The sequence below is a fragment of the Ambystoma mexicanum genome, chromosome 10 (assembly GCF_040938575.1).
Source record: "Ambystoma mexicanum isolate Mex_15411 chromosome 10, UKY_AmexF1_1, whole genome shotgun sequence".
NCBI classification, from domain to species: domain Eukaryota; kingdom Metazoa; phylum Chordata; class Amphibia; order Caudata; family Ambystomatidae; genus Ambystoma; species Ambystoma mexicanum.
Genome location: NC_090932.1, coordinates 1,621,242,948 through 1,621,265,527, shown reverse-complemented (window position 1 = coordinate 1,621,265,527; position 22,580 = coordinate 1,621,242,948). Strand labels below are relative to the sequence as shown.

The following is a 22,580-nucleotide window of genomic DNA, read 5'->3' as shown; positions in this document are numbered from 1 at the left end:
GCCATAGAGTTGTATTAAGAATAATACTTTGTTCCATTTCTCAGGAACCATAGATTGCATAATAATGGAACAAATATCTCAGTAAAGCTTATAAAAAGGAATACCTGTTGGATTTAACTCTCATAAAACTTGGACCTTGGGAACAAGAAATGCAACCTAAATTTAGATCCCAGAAAATGTCAAAAAGTGGAGATTCAGGAGGTGATAGCTTAATAAATTAGATGTGTCTATAGAAAATTGCAGATTGATAATTGTTACCATTTTTGTATTAATCACAAAAACACATTTGCACTTGCAACATCGTGTTGAGATGAGACATTGTATCAGAACCGGCATGAACAGACCATTTTAGTCATCTAAATATTATGCCCAACTATAAATTCGCAATAGCTGCCATGCAGTGACTTTTTAAGTGCAAAAATTGAAATGTGTAAAATAAAATACAAGTCGATGGGCCGATCCCTTCCCAATTTGGCCTTGATAAACGGAAGAGGCCAAACACAGAAAAGAGGCCATCCCCTTGAAGAAGGGGATGGAAAATAATTGTCCAGTAAAAACTGATGACCAATAAGCTGGCATCTGATAATTTAGACATTTGTTGGGGGGGTGGTAAAAGATTCATAAGGAGACACACAAGGGAACTCAAGGAGAGAACTGCCTGGGAAATGAATGAGAATGATTGACATCATCATCTTCATTTGCTAACCACAAAAGGGACAGGTGCTGGGGATCTTTGACCAAAGGAGGTGGGAGAAGGAAGGGAGACTGGAGAATATCCATGAGTGATGTTGGATTTTTGACCAGATTCCTGTCCTGTACCTGAAAGATGACCTGGCTGTCGTTTCCTTTGCGCAAACCTAGAGATGATTATGCAAGTTAACTTATCTAACTTAAACTAGTCTTGTGGTGATCTGCTTGAGTTCATACTTTTCCCTTAATTAGTGGGTGGGGAGCTGGCAGTAGACCTGTAGAATTTATATCAAACAATTCCCATATAGCCAAAATGACACCAGGTAATTTTGTTGAAGTTCGAAATCAACAACATTGCTTCAACTTTGATTTAAAAAAAAACGTAGACTATAAAGTAATCGGGTATTCCTATTCTTTTTGCAAACCGCAAAACTCCCTAAAAGAAGGAATGCATAAAAACAAAATTCCCTACTGCTTTCCGATTCCACTGAACCCTGCATTAAGGCCTAGGAGTCCTATATGATTAACTGACTAACTGGGTTTACTGGAACAAAAAAGTGTTTTACCAAAGGATCAGAATAAAGTCCTTGATTTGAAAAACGCACTTTCTACAGAAAGTGGGAAAGTGTTCCCTGAGAGAAGGGAGATTTTTCATTGTAGATGGGGATGAAAAACGTTTCCTAAAAAATATATCGTAGTGTTTATTTTAAAAGTTTGATGTACTATAACATTGTGAGCACTGCAAAGTGCGCAGGGAGATTAAAATAAAGAGCGCTGCGCATTTCAAATTTCATTTTTGCCAATAGCAAAGAGTGGCTTTTTATTTAAATTGAACTTTGTGAAAAGTGAACCTCATGCAAAGTCTATGGTGTAGTTACATGATCCTGTTATGATTTAAGGAGCTGCATAATTACGGCATTCATGGATTTTTGTGTATGATAAAACTGTTGAAATTCGACAGGTATTCTATTTACTGGGGACTGAAAAGCAAAATCGCCAAATGTGGTGTAATCTGACATTTTTACTGTTAATCCCAAATGGGGGATTATTTGTATAGAATTTTTGTTTTGTATTGTATAGACAATGTGGCACGTCAGCGGAGAAGAGGAAGTATAAATGTTTCCATAATGATTAATGAAAATATATTCCTTCTGTTCACCGGCCTGGTTCTTGGTTTAACATCACTAACGTGGGAGAGATTGACTGGTTCTAAATGAGTCACAGACAGGGCTAGATGGAACATGCAGGTATACTGGTGTGGCACTTTGGATTGGGGGCCCAGGGGAAGGAACTCACTGTATTATCAAGGCCCATAAAAATCTCACAAGACCTTCCAATCTCCAAAGCAGAATAGGGAGAAGGCTGAACAGTGTGGAACATTGGGCGAGTACTCACATCACTGAGTGGATCCCGGGAGCTGCTCCGCTGGGAGCTGGTGGCCCCCCGGATGCTGTCATCCTCGCTGTTTTTGTTGCTCCGGCCGGTGGACACTTTAATCTGCTGGGAAGACAGAACACCACAATTTCAGTCTTGATGCATGGCTGCTGCATTGCAGAACACAAACAGCAGTTTATTGCATTCCTCTCGACAAGCAATGGCATTGCACTGCTGCCAAACAACAGAGTTTTGCTCAAGATTTAAGGAGAATAAACACTTGAAATTGCACAATCAATTCAGAGATGGTTAATAGCCTCAAAATCTAAACACACACATTAATATCCATATGTTGCGTCTTGGCATGATTAATGCATTGATGGCCTTTCTCTGAAAACAGGTATTTCGCCTTCATTCAAAGGCTGCAACTCCGTAAATTTAGTACATTTATTTATTAGTTCAATTAAATTATACTCTTATACACCAAAATTTACATTTGAACATAACACACTTTTATTCCCCAACTTGTGCCTCTTGTGCTAGACACCGAGTCCTCAACATATGTGTTTCCTTGGCCAGTTCTACCTTCGCTGTTGTAACCAATCACCTCTCTCATTACATACCATTTAAGTGCAGTTCCCAAAGAACACCATAACATATCCCCAGAACATGGCTGGGCGGCTCAGTGACTAACGTCCAAGTACCTCGCACTGCCCTGTAATGTTTTGGTTGCTCTCTACTAATCCAGCTGGTGTTAAGCTTTTATCCCCTGGGCCGAAATCTAAGAGGCCAAACGAATAGAGATTATGGATGCGGATCCCAGAAATTCTGTGATTCCTGGGCCAGAGGTTACCAATCGCACACATTTGTCACAGGCGAAGATGGTCCTCTAATCCGACGGGTTATGAGACTTTTTGTGGTTGGTGGCTATATTTGGCAGAGTGCCTTGTGGCCATCTCACAAAAATCCAGATCTTCCCAATGTCTGGACTGTGCCCCCTCCAGAAATGTGTCACTTATTTTGGGCCTAACACACGAACCTACAGGGAAAAACGGCAGGCAACAAAGGTTCTAGTGGCAGATCGTATGCCTACGCCTATATGTCCTCTATACGTGAGACCCCCTCTGGATTTACAATATTGGAAACTCTAGCACACAAGTAGGTTAAAGGTGCCAATTCAGTGCCAGACAGGGGGGTGCACCTACCAACTGCGAGAGTAAAGAAGGTGGACGGAGGGGGCAGCTACATGGAAAATGACACGGGTACTCTAAGCCACAGATGCCCCAGACAAAGGGCTTCACCAGGAATGGACCACAATGGAGAATACCGCCAGAGGGCAATTACATGGATGGGGGACACTTTCCTATAGGAAGAGAGTTTTTACAATGGGGAAGTGGAGGGTATCAAGGAACAGGACACAGGGTTTTAGGACCATGTTACGTATGTCAGAACATGGGATACGTGGCACGCACCTATCAATTTTTGCAACAGGAAACTCAAGTAGCGCAGCAGCAGGGGCTCCAGTGGCAGCAGATGCTGTGTCCTCCAGGGCAGTTACAACCAGCGCAGGTTCCAGCACAGCAGGGAGGAGTGCAGCCCCAAGGAAGGACAACTGACAGTGGGGTAATGGTCCAAGCAACGGTTGAGTCACCCACAGTAGCAGGCGGAAACACAGTGGTGTTAGAGCTCAACATGGTGCCCCATTACACAGGGGTCAGGGTGGCAGGAGGGAACCCTTTGCACTTCCTGTCGAGTACAACACAGCAATAAGGGGGCCCACAGAAAGTGAGAGCGTGTGTAGTCCTAGCAGTAACTGACAATCCCCAAAGAGGAACCTGAGGTGGAAGTGAAAATAGGACCACAAGAGTTCTCGTTTGTCATATATACAGGAGCAACCAAATCCTGCATCGGGAAGGGGGATTCACATTATCTAACAAAGTGATGGATGCGCAGGGCTTCTCGGGGAAGTGGTCACGGTTCCAGTAACAAAAGATTTACCATTAAGCATAGGAACACTTCATAGATACTTTACTGTAACCCAAAGACCCACCCATCAATATCTTGGGGACAGACATGCTCAGCAAATTGAATGCAACCATGTCATTCACAGAGAAAGGGATGGTGTGCTCCATGCACAGCATTCACTATGCCCGGGTAGCAGCTCTTCTGTTGGCAGAACCATGCGCAAAGCACCAAGCAAGCACAGACACTGTACCACAGGATGTTCCTTTACGGGGTCGAAGTTCTGTTGGGATGGGTATCTGGAATACAGGGGAAGGTGTTTCGGCTGGCTTTGGAATTTCTATTCCAGCCTCATTGCCAGATGGATGACTAAAAGGGGAAAACAATGGTGTTACAGCTTGAAGAAGCTGTAATACGCAAAGACATGCTGATTTTGTGTGGAACAGACAATGACCACATGGAGTGGCGAGCAGTGCTGTGCATTGACCCCACCATGACAATTACAGGACTATCGGATAAACAGCTGTTTGCTGATGAGGAGGAAGGAGTGATGGAGTTCCAGACCTTGCCCAGTTCAGATATTGGAAGAAATGGTGTCCATTCTGACACAGTTAGTGAAGAAGGAAAACAAACACACAGAGGGAGATATCAAAAGGGTACCGGATGAGTTGTGGATCACGGGCCCGCACTATGGGAGGGTATTGAAAGGGATTGAGGCAGTAAAAATAAAACAAGGGGCCCTGCTGCCCGGGCAAGACAATACCCATTGACCAGAGAAGCAGATGAAGGGATATATTCCATGGTGCACGCATTAGGGCAGCAAGGGATCATTCAGACATCTACATCAACCTGTAACATGGTGATCTATCTGATGAAGAAGTCAAAGGGCTGGTCGTGGCATTTTATCTGGTGTTTTGCTGCCCCTAAATGAAGTAGTGGAAGCAGAATTTCCTGTGGTTCCAAACCACGCCACAATATTGTGCAATATCCCACCGAAGGCAACGTACTTCACGGTCATTGACTTGAAAAATGCCTTCTCTATACCTTTGCACCCAGACTCAAGATATCTGACCGCTTTCACGTATCATAGAACTAGAATCGAACACACTTGTTTGCCCCAGGGGTACTGCGAATCGGCCAGTATTTTCAATAGGATGATATAAATGGATCTATGCAATGTGCAAACATCAAGCACTGCGATTCAATATGTTATGTTGATGATCTGCTCATATGCAGTGAGACAGAAGAAGGGAGTAGAACAGACTCTGCATACGTTTTGTCACTACTTGCAGAGAAAGGGTATAAGGTGGATAAGGCAAATAATACCCATTGAAGGGCAGAGAATAACACCCGAAAGGACACAGGCCATTCATTCCACCACTCGCCCACGAAGGGTGAAAGAGGTGCAGAAGTTTCTAGCTCTATGCAAGTACTGCACAGCATGGGTATTTGATGATGTCACATTTACCAAACCCCTACTGCTGGGCCTTAAGGAAGCACAAAGAGGGGAGGGTCATACAATGGACATCTGAAATTAATGAAATTTTAATTATGGGGCGAGTCTTTAACTGATGGAACAAAGATACTGATTTTTGCGGAAGTATTGGATGGGTACGAGGGGGAAGGGGACATGAACAGGGGAACAAGGGTGGGGGTGCGCAAGGAAAAGGGAAAAGGGATGAGAGAGACAGACATGTCAATCGAAAGGTCGAGTGGGGGGATGTGTTAAAGGTGCTATTTCAGTGCCAGAGAGGGGGACGCACCTACCAACTGGGAGAGTAAGGAAGGGGGGACACGGGGGCAGCTACATTTGAAATGACACAGGTCCTCTAAGCTACAGACACCCCGTACAAAGGCCTTCACCGGGAACGGTAGGGGGCGAATGACGCATTCAGTGTACACAGTCCTAGATACTGTTCTATGCTTAGCTAAAGAAGTGGAAGGATAAAAAACAGCACTATCATAAGCACATAGTAGGAAATCCCTCGGGCGGGTTGGACCTAGGAATCCTCGATCTGAAACATGTGACCAGTACGACAGGGATATGCAAAAGGGGGGTGGGACTTAAGCTACTCATTATGAAAAAAAAACATGACTAGAACAAGGTGATTTAATTACAGGGCGATCAGCCAAACCAGCTGCCCAGGACGGCAGCGGGGGAAAATAATTCTGTACCAGTGTGCTGGTCACATGACCTCTGATGCCCACGTGGTGCCCCTCGGCAGGGGGCTGTGGGAAAGGAATAATGGACGGAGTGGAGTTCCTGGGAGAACCAATCAGATGGTAAGTTCTTGAGCTCTGCATCCAAAGTATCTACCACAGAATTTGCGAATGTCATCCAACAGGTATCGTGTGAATGTCCCCTTTCCCACCAGCTGCACGGTGTCTCGTGTTCCGTTCTCAATGGTGCTGACCAATGGCAGTGTATTAATGTTGTAGTAGTCAGCACACGTTACTTCAATAATAACAAGTTGCTCTGGGATAGGGTGTGAATAAACGTGATACCACATGGGGAGGCATTGTAATGGGAAACTGGTAAACTGTTTGCTTCAATTACGATTCACTAGTCAACGTAAACTTGGAGGAGGTGATGACCACAAACCAATGAAATCTCTGGGAAACACAAAAAAGAGAATTCCCCAACTTGGCAGCACATGCCCTTTGTTTCCTTCCACTGGGGGCCCGGGCCACACCGGCACCTGACTGTGTGCGTTAGTAGCGCACACATCAAAGTATATACACGCACTGTGCACAGTGACTGACAGACTCATCATGACTTGTGGCTTCGCTTCGCGCATGTATGTACTATAATGCTGTGCTATGCGCGATAACGGACAAAGGCAAGGTGCACACTGCATTGCCTTAAGTGCTGGGCTGCTGCTGGCTGGCTGGTGTGCAGGGTGTCCTTCAGCACGTTACGCACGCCGACTTACTGTCACCAGGTGGGTGGGCTACCTGGTATTACGGCAGATTTCAGACTGCCCCACGGAACTGCTCTGCCCCTGAGCAATCAGAGTAAGGGAGGTCAGTCACTGAGTGCTAGCTGAGTTCCCGTTCAACTTACAACAGAACGTTATTTTCCATCCAAACTAAGATAATACACATTAGCAGCACAACTAAGGTCGTTTGCTCTCATCCCTGCCATCAGTTAATAAACAAGTCATCCACACTAATCACGCTTGGGCCTTCGCAAACATCAATTGCTTCACTGCGACAAAAATTGTCATAGTGAAGTCATTGATTGTGAGACAAAACCTGAAGAGAACAGCATAGCAAAATGTCCCATCATTGGGCACTTGTGAGGTGTGACGGTTACAATCCTCCTCCTGGAAAGCACTCTTGTTTGGGTTATTAAAGCAACCAATGTTGTATTATAGTGACGATAGGGAGGTATGGCATATTCCTTGCCCAACATAGCCGCGGTAGAGGAGGACGATGCTAACGCCTGAGGCTTGGCAGACATGGAAGCCGCCGCTTTCACCCAGGAATGTGGCTGAGGGTGAGCATATAGGAGGAGAGTATCTCATTCGGCCTGCCTATATTTGGCACCCAAACGTTTGTTGGTGGGGCTTGGACCAGCCCTTTTTTGACTCATCTTCCACATCTCTGGAGAGGAATGCCTGATCTGGTAGCTGATTTAATGGTCAGGACTTCAGCTACGAGCCCCGCCTCGGAGGGATTCCCAGATATTACACCAATCCTGCTAGCCTGTCATGGAAGGCCCTTGCTGAAGATGAGGTGTCTGGATCCTCATCCTCATCTGTGTCCCCCTGGTCTGCTGCCCCTTGGTCCCTGGACATGAGGGGTCTCATCCCTTGGTCTGTAGGATTACTGAGCGGAGTCGCCACTGGACCTACCGTGGCCTGAGGCACTGGTGACAGCGATGTGAGCTAGGCTGCGCGGGAGCCTGGGCCAGTGTAGATGGGGAGAGCACCGGAATGAAGGATGGAGCTAGGTGGAGCTGGCTGCAGCAGAACTGTAGCCGAAGGCTGTGGTGGTGTAGGTGGAAGCATCTCCTATGAGAAACTCATGGTGTCACAAATAAGACAGGCACAAATGATCACAGTTCAAGGGCGTTTATTGAACAATGAAAAATGGTGTGAAAACGCCTTATCATCTAAATCTATATCTAAGATGGGGACAGGTGTCGACCATCAAATGAAAAATAAGGCAGTCCGAGTGGTGTCAAAGTCAAATAAAAATGGCCTATACTAAGAAACCTATTGCCAAATCCTTACAACTATTACAGCAAAGGGTGCGGGATAGCTCTCAAGAAAAGAAAGAAGTGTTCTTAAATGATAAGTCAGGAGGCGGTAGCCTGGGCCTCCCTTCCCCACGTTTTGAGCAGGTGGAGTTCGTGGAGCACAGTACAGTCTCGGGTTTCTCTAACACAAGACGACAGTTCCAATGGCAGTTCTCAGGGCCCAGTCTCGTTTCTTCTGAAAGTCTCTTGCCTTCAGGCCAGATGGGTTTAAACAACAAAACAAATGAAAGTGTGTTCCAAAGTTCAATGTGGGTGATGGTTTCACTCCTGGGTCCCCCCTCTTCTGGGCTGACCCCTCACGTGCTGTTTTTCACAATCCTGATAGTGTGACGACTTCACCCCCGGTTCCCCCTCTTTTGGGCTGACCCATCTCAATTGTATTCCAAAGTCAAAATAGGGTGATGGCTTCACCCCTGGGTCCCCCTCGTCTGGGTGGACCCTTCATGTATCCTTTCCACAAAGTTCTGATGAAAGCTTTGCCCTCGCATCTCCCTCTGCCGGGCTCGGACCTCTCTTTATTTTCGAGTTTCTTTATTGGGGTTTATGTTATAAAACAGTTGCGTCACTGATCCAAACAATCACAGTGGTAGTAATTTGGAATACATCAAAATAGATCTTTTGTGAAGAAACAATTAAACAGAAATAACAAAACAATAACAACATTAACGAGTCTCCATAATGTCAATGATGTAAGCAACAAAAAGGGGGGGGTCTGGCCGCAGGAGAGCACAGGTTGGATACTGTGCCAGTGTTCCGTTTCAGGTATTGTGAGTCAACAGGGGGCTGATTGTTCAGGGGGGTTTATCGTCATTGGGGGGGTTAAGTAAGGCCCAGGTGAGTGTTTTCCAGGCAGCAAGTCCCAAGCTCGTGTCTTCGGGGGAAGTGGTAAGACCATTCTCCCAAGCTGAAGTTTCCGCCCCTATCCAGCGCTCAAGTTCGTTGTGCCATGCCTGGTATTGTGGGCCTCTGGGTCGCTTCCAAGCCATGGCAATGGTCCTTTTGACCAGAATGCATACCAGATCCATTAGTCTGACTGAGTGTTTGAACTTGGCCAGTCTGGGGTACGTTCCGAGGAGGCACTCTGACGGAGTCCATTCATATCTGGTCATGCCTGCCTCGCTGCAGAGGAGTTCAACTCTCGCCCAGAGTCTCCGGACCTGGACACATCCCCAGAACATGTGTAATAGATTGGCTTCATCTCTACCACACCATGGGCAGTTATGCTGGGGTAGGTTATATATTTTGGCTATTCTAAGCGGTGTCAAGTATGATCGATATAGCATGTTGAGTTGAATTAATTTAAATCTAGAGTTTCTGGATACCGCATTGGGGAACGCTAATGCTCTATTCCATTCAGCTTCGGACAGTTCGTGGCCCAAATCACTCTCCCACCTGGTTTTGAGGTCCTTGCTGCGGGGGTTAGGCCTGTCAATTAGGTGACTATATATGCGGGACACAGGCCTCCACCCGTCTCCCAGGCTGTATAGGTGCGTTATGAAGGTGTCGGATTCGGGCTCCTCAGGCCACGTGTCCCATTTAGTTCTAGCCAAATTGCGGATCCTTACGTACCAAAGGAATTGACCGGCTGGGACGCCATCATCGAGCTGCAAGGAGGAGAAGTCCCGGAAAGTGCCCTCACTGTATAGGTCCCCCCACGTGTATACTCCCAGCCTTTCCCAGTGTCGAATAGAGGCAAGGTCTACTGAGTTCTGGCATAGGTCAGCTAAGAGCGGTGTGTCTGGATTGTAACTGTGCTGTAGGCGGAGAAGACTTTTAACCCTTTGCCATACCTGACGACCCAGGGTAGCTAAGAAGGGTATCCCCCCCACAAGACGTTGAGGGGCCCAAATGAGTTCATTTAATCGGATTGGGGCCGTCGAGTGCTGTAAGAGCAGTGTTTCAGGGGTAACATCATCGGCTAGCCATTTAGCCACAAAGCTTAGTTGAGCAGCCAGATAGTAACGCTCCAGATCAGGGAGCCGGATGCCTCCCTGCTCGTAAGGGAGGGTCAGGGTGGATAATGCAAATTTGTGCCTACTAGTTCCCCACAGGAAGTCTGTAAGTATCTTCCCTAAGAGACGGAAGAAGGGAGCCCTAATGTAATACGAAATGTTTTGGAAGCCATAGAGAAATCTGGGGAGGACGATCATCTTAATGATGGAAGCCCTGCCCATCATGGATAGGGGGAGGCGAGCCCAAAACCCGATTGACTTGCGCAAGGGGGGAAGTGCCGCTACCGTGTTGTTGGCGTGCATGAGTTCAGGCGTGTGGTAAATATTAATGCCTAGATAGCGGAACGTAGTGGGGCACCATCCTATACCCAGTGAGGGGAGGTCATCAACATGTGTGTCCCTGAGGGCGCCCAGCGGAAACAGACAGGACTTGCGTTTGCTAAAGTGTATGCCTGACACCTTGGCAAAGTTGTCAAGGACCTCCAGCATAGTTGGGACATTCAGCTGCGGATCCCTCACGTAGAGGAGAACATCATCCGCGTACAGGGAAATTATATGGTCCACCCCATCAATCCTGATACCAGCATCAAAGAATTGTTTCCTGAAAAAAATGGCAATGGGTTCAAGCCCTATTATGTATAGCATGGGGGAGAGCGGACAGCCCTGCCGTGTGCCCCTTTGTATATCCCATGCCGTGGATATGAGTCGACCAGTCTTCACCCGTGCTCGCGGCTTGGTGTAGAGAATTATGATCCAGCGAATGAATCGTTCTCCGAAGCCAAACTCCCTGAGTACCGCAATCAGCCATTCCCAGAAAATTGAATCGAATGCCTTGATGGCGTCTAAAGAAAGTAATGTGTGGGCTTGCCCAGTGTGAGAGGGATGTGACAATATGTGTTGTAATCTGCGTAGGTTGGCAGTGGTGTTGCGGCCCGGCACAAAGCCACTCTGGTCGGGGTGCACCACTTCTCCGATCACCCTGGACAGCCGCTTGGCCAATATGGTTGTGAGAATTTTAACATCGTAATTGAGCATAGCGAGAGGGCGATAGGAGTCACAGTCATCCGCAGGCTTACCAGGCTTGAGGAGCGGAACCAATAAAGTCTCTCGCATGCTCTCGGGCAGGGTGCCCGACTCGTAGGCTTCTTGGAATACCTCGTGTAGCAGCGTGGACAGTTCCGGCTCATAGGCTTTGTAAAATTCAGCGGGCAGCCCGTCACTGCCCGGTGCCCTGCAGGTGGCCAGTGACTTAATGGCGTCTTTTATGTCCTCTATATCGATGTCAGCATCTAGAGCCTCCCTGTGTGGCAGGGGGAGAAGGGGCAAGCCAATTTCGTCCAGGGTGTTTGAGATGTCCTCGGGGGGTACCTCTTCAGCGTGGGAGTACAGCTGGGTGTAGAACAGCCTAAGGGTGTCGTTAATTCCCTGTTGGGACCTTTGTAGCGTGCCATCGGCATCTCTTAGGGCAGTGGTCGGGAACTTAGGGTGTTCTTTCTTACACAGCCAGGCGAGTAGTCTGCCAGGTTTGTCGGCATGGGCGTGCGTTCTGTTGGTTCTGGTGATATAATCAAATTTGGCCAATCTGTCCCAGGCTTCCTTGCAGGCGGCCCTAGAGCTGGCCAGCTTGACTTCCTGTGGTTGGAGGTCCAGGGTGTTGGATTCTAGCTGTTCTATTTCAGCTTCTAGTGATTCGAGTTCAGTTCTTAGGCGTTTCCTCATGCCTCCGGCCTTTGCTATGACCTCTCCCCTTACAACCACTTTGAGAGCATCCCAGACCGTGCTTAGGTGGGCTACACTGCCTTTATTCTCATTGATGTAGTTCTCTATGGTTTCTCTAAGGCTTTCCCTGAACTCGGGGTCTTTAAGTGCCTCAGTGGGCATCCTCCATGTGGGTATGGGGGATCTGGGTCCAGTGATGTTCCATTCAATTACAAGGGGAGAGTGGTCAGAGATGGTGCGGCCCAGGTAGTTGGAAGAGTCGATCTGGGGGAAGCTCTCTCTGCCAATGAAGAGGTAGTCGATTCTGGTGTAAAGATTATGCGGTGAGGAGTGGAAGGAATAGCCACGATCCTTGGGGTGCTGTTCCCGCCAGATGTCGACCAGGTCTAGGCGGTTCAGCATGGTGTTCAGGGCGGTGGTGGCAGTTGATGGGCCAGCCAAGGGGGGGGTCGACCTGTCGAGTGCAGGGTCACTGATGCAGTTAAAGTCGCCTCCCCAGATAAGGAATGCATCTCTGTAGGGCGCAATCTTTGTGCTTAACTTGGTGAGGTGCGCAGGGATGTTGTTGTTGGGGAGGTATGAGTTGACTATGCAGATCTCTGTTTGTTCAATGTGGCCCAGAATTATGACATACCTTCCATCGGGATCCTGTTCGATTTTGGTGAGCTGGAAGGGGATGTGAGGGCTGATCCAGGTGAACACCCCTCTGGCGAATTTGGAGTATGTGGACCCAAACCCTTGTCCACCCCAGTATGATTGGAGTGCTGCCATGGCTTCCTTGGTTAGATGTGTTTCTTGTAATAGGACCAACCCTATCTTCTTTCTGTGTAGATAGGATTTTATTCTGTTCCGGCGTAAGTAGGTACCTAAGCCCCTCACATTCCAGGTGGCGATTTTAAGGCGTGTGGGCATGATGATGGCAATGTGGCCAGGGCGCTGGCTCCACCCTCCTTGAGCCAGCTCTGTGTGCCGAGTGGTCGCCCCCAGGGTCTATGCTCTGCTTTCTTCCTGTTGGCCTTGATTGTTGCGTTGACGTGTTAATCGGAGACTTATAAACGAATTTAACTTCCACTCGAACAGGTGGATTGAACAAAAAGGTTAACTGTGTGTTGCTCCCAGCAGCTGTTCTGGGAGGACAACGCTCGGGGGCATCCGCTACCCATCGGCCTGTCCAGGTCATGTGGTGCGGTTGTGGTGTTGGCCTTGGGCCAGCCATGCTTGGGGTGGGGTGGGTTGCGCCGATGTCTGTGGGGTGGTCCGCGGAACTCCCGTCCTTGAGAGAACTAATCAATCATTGTTGTATCGGATCTGTTTGGGTTTAGCCGTTGGGTGTCGAAACGTGGTCCTCTCCCTCGGCCAGGTTATTATGTTCCATCCACATAGTGGCTGCCGCCGGGGTCTCCATGTAGACGGCTTTACCTTTGTGTAGAATCTTGAGGCGCGAGGGGTACAGTAGCATGTATTTAAGGTCGAACTTCCGCAGTTGGGCTTTGATAGGTATGAACGAGTTCCTGGCTCGCTGGACTTGCGGGGTATAATCGGGATAGATTACAATCTTGGAGCCATCGCGTCTGATGTCACCTCCATCCCTCGAGAATTTGAGGATTGTTTCCCTGTCACGAAAGTTCAAGACCTTGGCAATCATTGGGCGAGGGTGTGATCCCGGAGGGGGCCGCTTTTGTAGGGCGCGGTGGGCTCTCTCGATGGAGAAGCCCTGTGTGAGTTTGCCAGCTCCGACTTCCTGCATTAGTAGGGACTCGATAAATTCTGTGGGGTCAGCGCCTTCCATCCCCTCCGGAACGCCCAGGACTCTGATGTTATTGCGGCGGGCTCTACCCTCTGCTTCTTCGGATCTCGCTTCAAGATGAGCCACTTGCCTCTCAAGTGTGATGACTTTCTGCTTTAAGTCCTTGGCAGTGTCCGTGGTGTCCCGGAGGTTTATTTCCACTTTGTTTATTCTTTCTGCCATGTTGCGGGCGTCTTGGCGGATTAGCTGCATGTCCACCTTGAGTTCGTCTATCCTAGTCTCCATGCACGTTTGGAGTGCTGCGATAGCTTGGAGCACTTGGGCGTTGCTGGGGTCGGTAGCAGTTGTTGGGGTTTCAGTCTGCGTGGGGATCTCATGTTGGTTGGGCTGTTTGGGTTTAGCCCCTGAGAATGAGTCCATGATTGTGGCACCCCTGTTCTTGTTGCGCGAAGTAGACATTTGTCCCACCTGGTAGTGTGGCAACAGGGATGAGCCCTCCGTCGGCCCCACAGGACGGCGTATTTCAGTGAAGAGCAGCGGTGTTCCTTGGCGACACGATGCAGGGTGTTCCCCCGGCAGTGCGACAGGGCGCTCAGCGATTTCCCGACACTCCGGGCCGTGGCCTCGCTGGGCCCCGTCGTCTATGGTACAGGCGAGTTCCGGCTCCCAAGCGCTAGGATAGGGTCTGCAAGCTTACCGGTGCGTTGGTGGGTAAACTGTTCACTCCTCCGTCCTCGGGCCGTCCGTTCGGGGAGAGAGGAGGAGGGCCCCGCGGCAGCTGGGGGCCTGTTTAGGTCTCCGCCGCTCCTTCGCACAGAGCTCCTCGCGGTCAGCAGATCGCGTCAGTGGGCTATGCACATCTCGTGTCCCCTCCGCAGTGGTCCCGGGGCGATGGATGTGACTCCGTCCGCTCCCCTTGGCAGTGTGGTGGTCTCCTCGTGTGCTCGGTGGCATCCAGCGGCAGGACGAGTCCCGAGGAGCAGGGAAAAGCGAGGGTGTCCGGTCTTTCGGACGATGACTTTGCTGGGGTCTTTCCGCCACTTGCGTAGGGACAGGGGAGGCGAAGCCCGATGGAACCTCTTCCCTTCGCCTCGCAGCCCGCTCGGTCCGCCCCTCCGTCAGGCCTCGCTGTCGTCCGCCATCTTGTTTCGCTCGGGGGCGTCAGTTCCGAGGTTGCGTTTTCGGGGACGCTGGTTCCGATTCTTCTCGTTCCAGCGCCGAACGGGGTCAGAATCACTTCCCCCACTTGGGTATAAGTTTTGGCACACAATCGGGCCCTCGGACCTCTCTTGACTGCTAGTACTTGGGTCATAGCTTAATTTCTGGAATACCTCCTTCGGGTTCACTCTTGCGGTCTCTTAACTTCTAGTTTGGGGCTCTGACATTTTACTCTATGCCGGGGCTTCAACCCCTCTCGATTCTTAGCCTTCCTTAACCGGATTTAGTATGGCTCTCGAGCAGGGTGATGGAGGCTCACCCCTGGGCCCCCCTCTCCTTACTTTTATTGTTCACTTTTCTACAGTTGAATGGTTTTCGGGATTCACTTCCCTTGCTTTCATGCCAATTCACAAATCAAAGTCTTTCTAATGTACGGGACTTTTCCTCGACCCTCATGTATGACCACTTTGACCTTCCTATGCCCTTCAGGTTTCTGTTTCTCAATATGGGGCTCGACCAGAGTCTCTCAAGTTAGCACCCACGTGGTGCTGCTTCCCCTCTGCAGCTGGTCTCCCCCTCACTCTTTTAACAGTGCCTTTAAAGTTCCTTAGCCTTGGTTCAAAATTTGACACTTTGCGATTCTCACTCAACACAGCCCGATGCTTATCCATTCTCCCCTCGACTCACCAGCTGAGATGAACCACTTGGCTTTTGGCTTCTCTGGAGTCAAGACCGGTACCACGGGCACGGGAACTTCCCTTGCTCCTGCTTATCGGCATATGATTGCCCTGTGTACCACTCACATCTGCTGCAGGACACTAGTGCCATTGTTTGCGGTTTTATGCTCCCTTCGACAAAGGTTCCGCGGGTCTTGGATGAAAAGGGCAAGGATCTTTCTCTCCTCGCCTCCCTCAAACTTACCGCTGCCTTTCTCCGTCGTACGAACTGCCGCCTTGATTTAGCCATCTGGTTGTGCAGTCTTTCGCGTTTGCCTTTCTTGCCTTCGTACTGCACTCGTATACTCCACCTTCTATCCTTGTGGGGAAAAGGAAGGATCGTCAGGTGTGTGCGATTATCGTCAGTAATTACCTGATTCTGCCTGACCCTTGGTTGGGACATGTCAGGTAAACAGTTTCACCGTTAGTCCGTTTTCTGTCACAGTAACAAAAACTATTTGTATTGGAAAAAAAGGGGGCTACGGGTTTCGAGTGTCCTACGGAGTAGGATGGGGAAAAGGTGGCACAAGAAAGACAATTGTTAGGTAATTCAGAAAGGTTGGGTTTGTAGGAGTTGTGTAACGAACGGGAAGGACCGGTATTTTTATCGGAAACTAAACAATGGCAATGGTGAGAACGGTAGTGTTGGATCTGAGCAAGTTGGGAGTGTGGGAAATGATAATAAGGAGGACGTGCAAAAGAAGGATGCCCGGAAGTATTGTCGTGACCTAGATAGGGGATTTTGTGGGAATGATAGTGGGTTTTCACAGCAGTTTGTGAGCTCCCTGAAACAAAATAATCAGGGAAACGTGAAGAAGAATGACGGGGAGTGTCTGGGTATTCAATGGGAAAACAGGGATTCTGCGAATTGTGGGTTTTGAATGAAACAGGATTTATCTTCTAGGGAATTTGCCAGATGTGTAGGGGTTGTTGGATTTAGACAGGAGAGATTTCATGGGAGAAAGCATGACAGCAGTCTTATACCCTATAAAGGCCTTAGGAATGTGGTCCGCCTCTTCCTCTACCTCGGCATAGTACCGCGTCTTACCTGGGGTATTTCCCTGAGCATAACCCTGGGTCCCCTTACCAGGTTATCCTCCCTCGCTCGTCCACTCCCAGGGTTGGGATCTGAGAGCACCAGCCCTTCCCTGGCCACCTGAATAAGGGTTTCCTAAGGCCTACTTGGGAGAACACCCTCAGGTTTCTCACACTCGGTAATAATCCCTTTCAGGTTGCTCTCCATTTAAGGAGACTTCATCACAGTGAGAACTTTCTCAGAGAATCATTCCTCGCATGCTGGGGAAGCATGCTCTTGCACAGGTGCAGCCAACGTAACGGGCGTGGAGGGCAGAGCTCTTCCCGTGCCTTGTCTGCCCTGCGAGTAACTCGCCTAGGAGTAACACACCGACAATGAGGGCACTGGTTAGGCTGCTCACCATGGTATCTGTGGCATGAGTGTGGGGGACCATTACACCCTCGTAGTGAAGGCCTGCCCTTGGGGCTCGTTTGAGTGGCGTGCATCCATGCGCAACGCCGTTTTGTCAGCCTGAGCTGCCATTTTGTCCTGGAACTACATGCGCAGCGTGATCCGTGTGTCCGTCTAGGTACTTGCTCTGCCTCGGTTTGCTTGACAGCGTAGGTGCAGGCCTTCTCTGCACCTAAGGTGTGGCCCTGGTAGGCTTACCACCCTCAACCATGGAGCCGGAAGTGATGCTGCGTGCAGGTGCCCCCTCAGGCCTAGGTCTGGTACTGGGGCACAGCCCCTTGGGAGATTTCCCAGTACAAGAACTTTCTAGCCCCTCAGCGCTGGGACCGGGAGGATCCGTGGATCCCTTGGCTGTTGGGCCGGTAACTCGATGAGCCTCAGTAACCTGACTGGTGACAGGACCCGAGCGGTTCCCCCCCATTTGGCTGCTTCCCAAGCAAATAATCATCTTTGTGGGGTGCTTTTGAAAATAGAATATTTACCTTGGCCTTCCTACTCCTTGGTGTGCTCCGGTGGAGATCTGGGGATGTGAGCCAAGTCAGTGAAGGCACAGCACGTGCAGGTCCGAAGCCGGAAAGCATCTGTCGCAGGGACACCTACTGAGCCCGCCAGGGCAGACATGTGCCGGTGTATAACCAAGTTAATAGGAATTGTCGATGCGGAATAGAGGACTAGGGGGTGACACCAGAGGGCGGAGTCAGGGGAGCGCCTGCTCCCGGGACAACGCCCCTGCGTGCAGCTAAATTTAAAGAGGTAATACTTTTGGGGTGAAAAAGGTTCTGGTCTCATCCCTAGCGTGGGACGCCCATGCAGTATGGAGAAAGGGGGCGGGACGTCGGAGTATGCGGGTGCCCTGAATATAGGATGCTGGCTGCTTTGCATACAAAGTGCATTTTGGGAACGTAAGAATGGGCACCAATTCATCAAACATATCTACTACTAATTCAAACGTGCATTCCTTCTGTGAATGCAATGCAGACTTGGTATGGTATGGTACGGTACTCCTTTCATCTGTCAGACTAGTCACTGCGACAGTTCAATGTGTGCCAAGCATGAGCCATATATGTACAGCTTTAGACCGTGTCATTGCTTGAGTGGCGGCTGTCCTAGTGAGCAAGGGTCGACATGCAACGGCAGTCTGCACATTTTGCATATTGTGCAGGCATTGAAACACGGTGTTTCGCAAGAGCGCGACTCGATCTTGTTCCGGTCCATTTCCCACCCTGAGAATAACGCACAAAGCGCAGCGCAATGCCAGCAATTCGTCCAAAACCAAAAGACAATCAGAAAAGATGTCTCGGGTAACGCAGGCGAGGTCTGATCTGGCGACTAGCCCTCCTGGGGGGGGTGGCGGGGCGTTACTATGTATGCTCTTCCATTGCTTGGGACGAGTACTAATGCCACTGAGGTCTACTACTACAAATAATACTCGTGCCACTGAAAGCAATATTACGTACACTACTTTGGTTTGTAAAAATAATGCGAGTGTGGTGGGGGGACTTGCAAAGATTTGGATTAAGTACAGGGCACACAGGTCGCCAAAATTCCAACAACCACCCACGTTCCTGACCTCGGGCGGCTTAGTGGAGCCTAGCCAGCCACCTAAGTCCTAAGCAGCGAAAATGCACACAAGCATCTCTTAAAGTAAACTCCACCATATTGGCTGCGTCACCAAGGGCGTTCCAACCACAAAGCGCATGGAGGCCATACAAATGGGGAAAGAGCGCTACATAAATAACCCAATACAATATTCAACATCTTACGTCAATTTTATGATCACTGAAGGAGCAAGTTCTCTCACGCCGTAATCACGCAGGTACTGTCCTACCAACACCGTAGAATTCAGACAATGGAATCCTGCAGGAAACTGTGCATAAAAAAAAAAAAAACAAAGGCTGTGCGAGAAGGTTATTGGACACCAAACTCGTATGGAAAAATGTTTGAACACTGCACGAGGGTTTAAAATAAAAATTTAAAAACTAAAACACATTCACAAAAATATAGGGGTCTATGCTAAAGCAATGTGCAGAAAGGTACTTGGGGGGGAAAAACATGACATATCAAACTGAAAGAAGGAGGCTACCCTGCGCAAGATGTCTGGCTTGGCCTCCAAGATCCTTCACAAAACTGCAGGAGTCCGAGTTCAAAACAGAAGGGGACATGAAAAACGCTCGGAAAACCGCAGGAATCTTGTGCTCCAATTGGCAGCAGAAGTTACAGACGGCTAGACTCTCGCCACTGCCAGAACAAGCCCCTCATCTTATACACTGGAAGTATGCAAGCCCCACCCCCCGCAAATGGGCTTCCCACAGAGGCCGGCGCCATTTTCCAACGCGGAAAAGGCCCGCCGCCGGCCGCCATGTTGTGGCGGGCTCGATTTATTGTATTTAATCAAGCGACATGATGTTGGGTGTTATGAGGTCCATAATTCATCAGCCGGCTGGGGCGTTTTAGGGTGGTAGAGCCGACACGGCCCCGTCCTACTAGGCCCGGAAATCCCATTTCCTAGGAAACGACATCGTCGTGCCCCCGTCCGCGGCGCGGCCTAGCTGTTCATTACTGCCACTCGGGCTCCTGACTGCGGCATTTTAATCATGGCGGAGCGGAGCACTCCATTCATTTAAGAATCCCAGTGTCGCGGAAAAGCACATTTTTCCCCCCCGTCGGGCGCCCATCACTTTAGGAATCGCCGGTGCTGTGCCCCCGGCTCGTTATTAATAAATACACTTTCATTTATCACAGGCTCTGCGTTCAGGGGGCCACCGGGGAGCCCCGCCAGGGGCCAAAAGGAGACAAATCCTTTTCTTAAGCGGTTCTGAAAGGTGCCCGGTGTAGCGGCCTTCCACCCCCATTAACCCAGCCGGGCTCGCGCGCGGGCGGCGCAGTGCGCCCTGACTGATCCGCCGCCATCGCAATATATTTGTTCATTATCCAGCGCACACACAGAAGCATTTGGAAATGTACTCAGGGCACAGGCCAAATTGAATCGCCCGCCTTCATTTCCCCCACGAGCCGGCGCTTGCAGCTGCTACAAACAGCCTGCGCAATATATATTTATATATTTTATTTCTCCCTGCAACTGTTTTTATCGCTTAAAGGCATCAGACATCTGTCGGTCCTATCCCGGGGAGGAGGACGTTTATTTTTGGTGCATTTTTTAACAGATTTTAGACTTGCCTGGAAAAGCGCTTGTGGTTGAAATTTTACCAACGGTGGTAAAAAGAGGGCAGCCACACACACGTTATCATGCCCACGCAAAGCAGTATTTTGACAACCCCTTTACCGACTGTGGCACCTTCTGCACACTGGGGTGAAGGGGTGGGCTCACTAATATTACCTCCGCAACCAACTTTCGTTTTAACTAGTTGCCAAATGGTTCATTTTAAAAAAAAAAATATCCAAATAAGTAGGGGGCCCCCAAACTCAATGGGAATTACAAAATTAAATATTTTCCACTTTACATAAAAACTGTTTTAGGAACCACCGCAAGCTCAAATATGAATTTATATAATGTATTATTTTGGAGAAACTGACCTAGAAGGGCTTAAAATAAAATAAAAAAAAGGTTTGAGGTCGAGGGAACTTTGTGCTGCAGGGAAGGCCAGGCAGGAAGACTAGAGTGAGTTCACACTTTTCTCAGCTTGTATACGTACATCTGCGAGCTTGACTGGCTGCCAGGAGGACCTCCCTCTAGTGAAACTGATGAAACTGCAGGGGCGGGGCATAACTTTTCAAGCCACGCCTCCAGTGAATCCTGGTTGGATGAGCTGAAGCAGGGGTGGAGCACCAGCAGAAATCTTCAGCGGGGGCGGAACCTGATGCAGCCCGACTGGCTCCAGGGGATGGTGGGTAATGCCACAGGAAGAATGGAAGGCGGTGAGCTCTGGGGAATGCAGGGCAGGCCCCTTTGGAGGAGAACTTCTGAACTATCCACGCCCTCCCATCATATTTGGGTCACTGCCCGTTCATTCGTGTGCGTCTGTGCAACGGGTAACACGAGGGATGGTTAATCGCAATATGCGAGGTAGCTCAGTGGGTTAATGACTGAGTTGCATATATCTATATAGAACAGGAAGGTCACAGATTGGATACCCCGTGGGGGTCGGACTAGGAATTGCACCATTCCACAGCAAATCATTGAGGTGGGTAGCAGTGGTGACACCTGGCACGTTCACACAGCCTGTGGCAACAAGGGCTATGCAAGAAAACCTTATCTGAACAAAGGAAATGCTACTTTTTGTGAGGGTTTCTGTGTCTGCGTGCCGTGAGGGTTTATTTGAATGCACTTCCCATCCCTTGAGAAGGAGGATGGTTAAATGGTCGGCCCCACTAGCCAGAAAACTGCAGCATGTATAATCGTGGCGTCTACACTAAACTGCGCAAATCAGCCAAGATCCCTGCCTCAGTTCCCATTTCTTACGAAAGTGGTAAGGCTGGTAAACAGGTCAACCCTCTAGGTTTGGCACTACATTAAATTGACTCATGGAGTGCCAGTCCAAGGGCAGGCATGTGTTGTCCGAGTCTGCCTTGGTGTGCATGCGCAGGTTAGATGTTTAGTTAGGGGGTGTGGATTTTAAAAATGACAACGTGTACTTTCACTAAAGCTGTCCGTGATCAATTTCCCGGTGACCAATCTGCAATTAGCATGATCCCGTTAGGAGCCAATGAAATGCCTCCATAAAATGGGAAGAGGCTTGTGCCTGAACGCCAGTGCCCTATTACTCCAGACAGGCTTCCTTGATAGGTCAGCCATGAAGCAAGCTAAGAGAGTAGGTCTCCCGTAACGAGATCTACTGGGAAAATGGGGTCCTTGTTTGTAGGACTTCTCACCTCCGCTGGGTGGATTCCGGGCTGTCCATCTCCCAGATGCTCCTGCTTCAAATGGCCATGTGCAAGGCAAGCCGATGTCCTTTGCTCTGGTCTCCATTTCCACAGTCCCTCTTTTCTTCACGCTAGCCCTGGGTTTGCGTGTTCTGCTTTGGTGAGAGGACTTCTCTTTGAATTGGGGGGGTCGGATCATTGTCCACCAAACGTGGCATGTCCAGAGTCTTTGGGATCACGACAATTCCCTGGGAACATCCACACACTGGCATCCCTTCGGCCCTTTATGAAAGCTGTAAAGCATCACGCCGAAGCGATTGGCGGGCGGAGGGCAGGACAACTTGGGTTCCAAGAAAGCCATGCGGCAGAGCCAGAAACAACCAGCATCAATAACATGACCCAAAATGGGATCGGGATGAAATGGCATGGGTTTAAATGGGGATAATCCCGACATTCTGCTGGCAAACCCAGTAACCATCGCCATAACACCCCCCTCCGCCCCATCTAAACCTGGACCCTAGCCAGTTAATACCGGTAAAAAACGTCAAGTAATCCAAAATAAACGAGAACAACCACACAGAACCAGGAGAGCCGACTTATGAAATTCCCGGGGGGGGGGGGGGTACCCAAATATAGGAAGTGACATCACCAGCAGTTATATGACCGCATTTGCACGTAGTTGCCAACTTGG

The 22,580-nt window shown here is 49.3% G+C and overlaps 1 protein-coding gene across 9 annotated transcripts in view; it reads right to left on the bottom strand.

Annotated features, from left to right (window-relative positions):
- FBRSL1 (fibrosin like 1) overlaps positions 1 to 22,580 on the bottom strand; it is a 1,377,451-nt gene that overhangs the window by 669,191 nt on the left and 685,680 nt on the right. For 7 of the 9 annotated variants that reach the window (XM_069619989.1, XM_069619995.1, XM_069619992.1 and 4 more), the window contains exon 3: positions 2,086 to 2,190. In XM_069619989.1, coding sequence (XP_069476090.1) covers positions 2,086 to 2,190 — 105 coding nt within the window. The remainder of the gene's footprint in view (positions 1 to 2,085; positions 2,191 to 22,580) is intronic. The other 2 variants (XM_069619991.1, XM_069619993.1) reach the window with 1 other exon arrangement.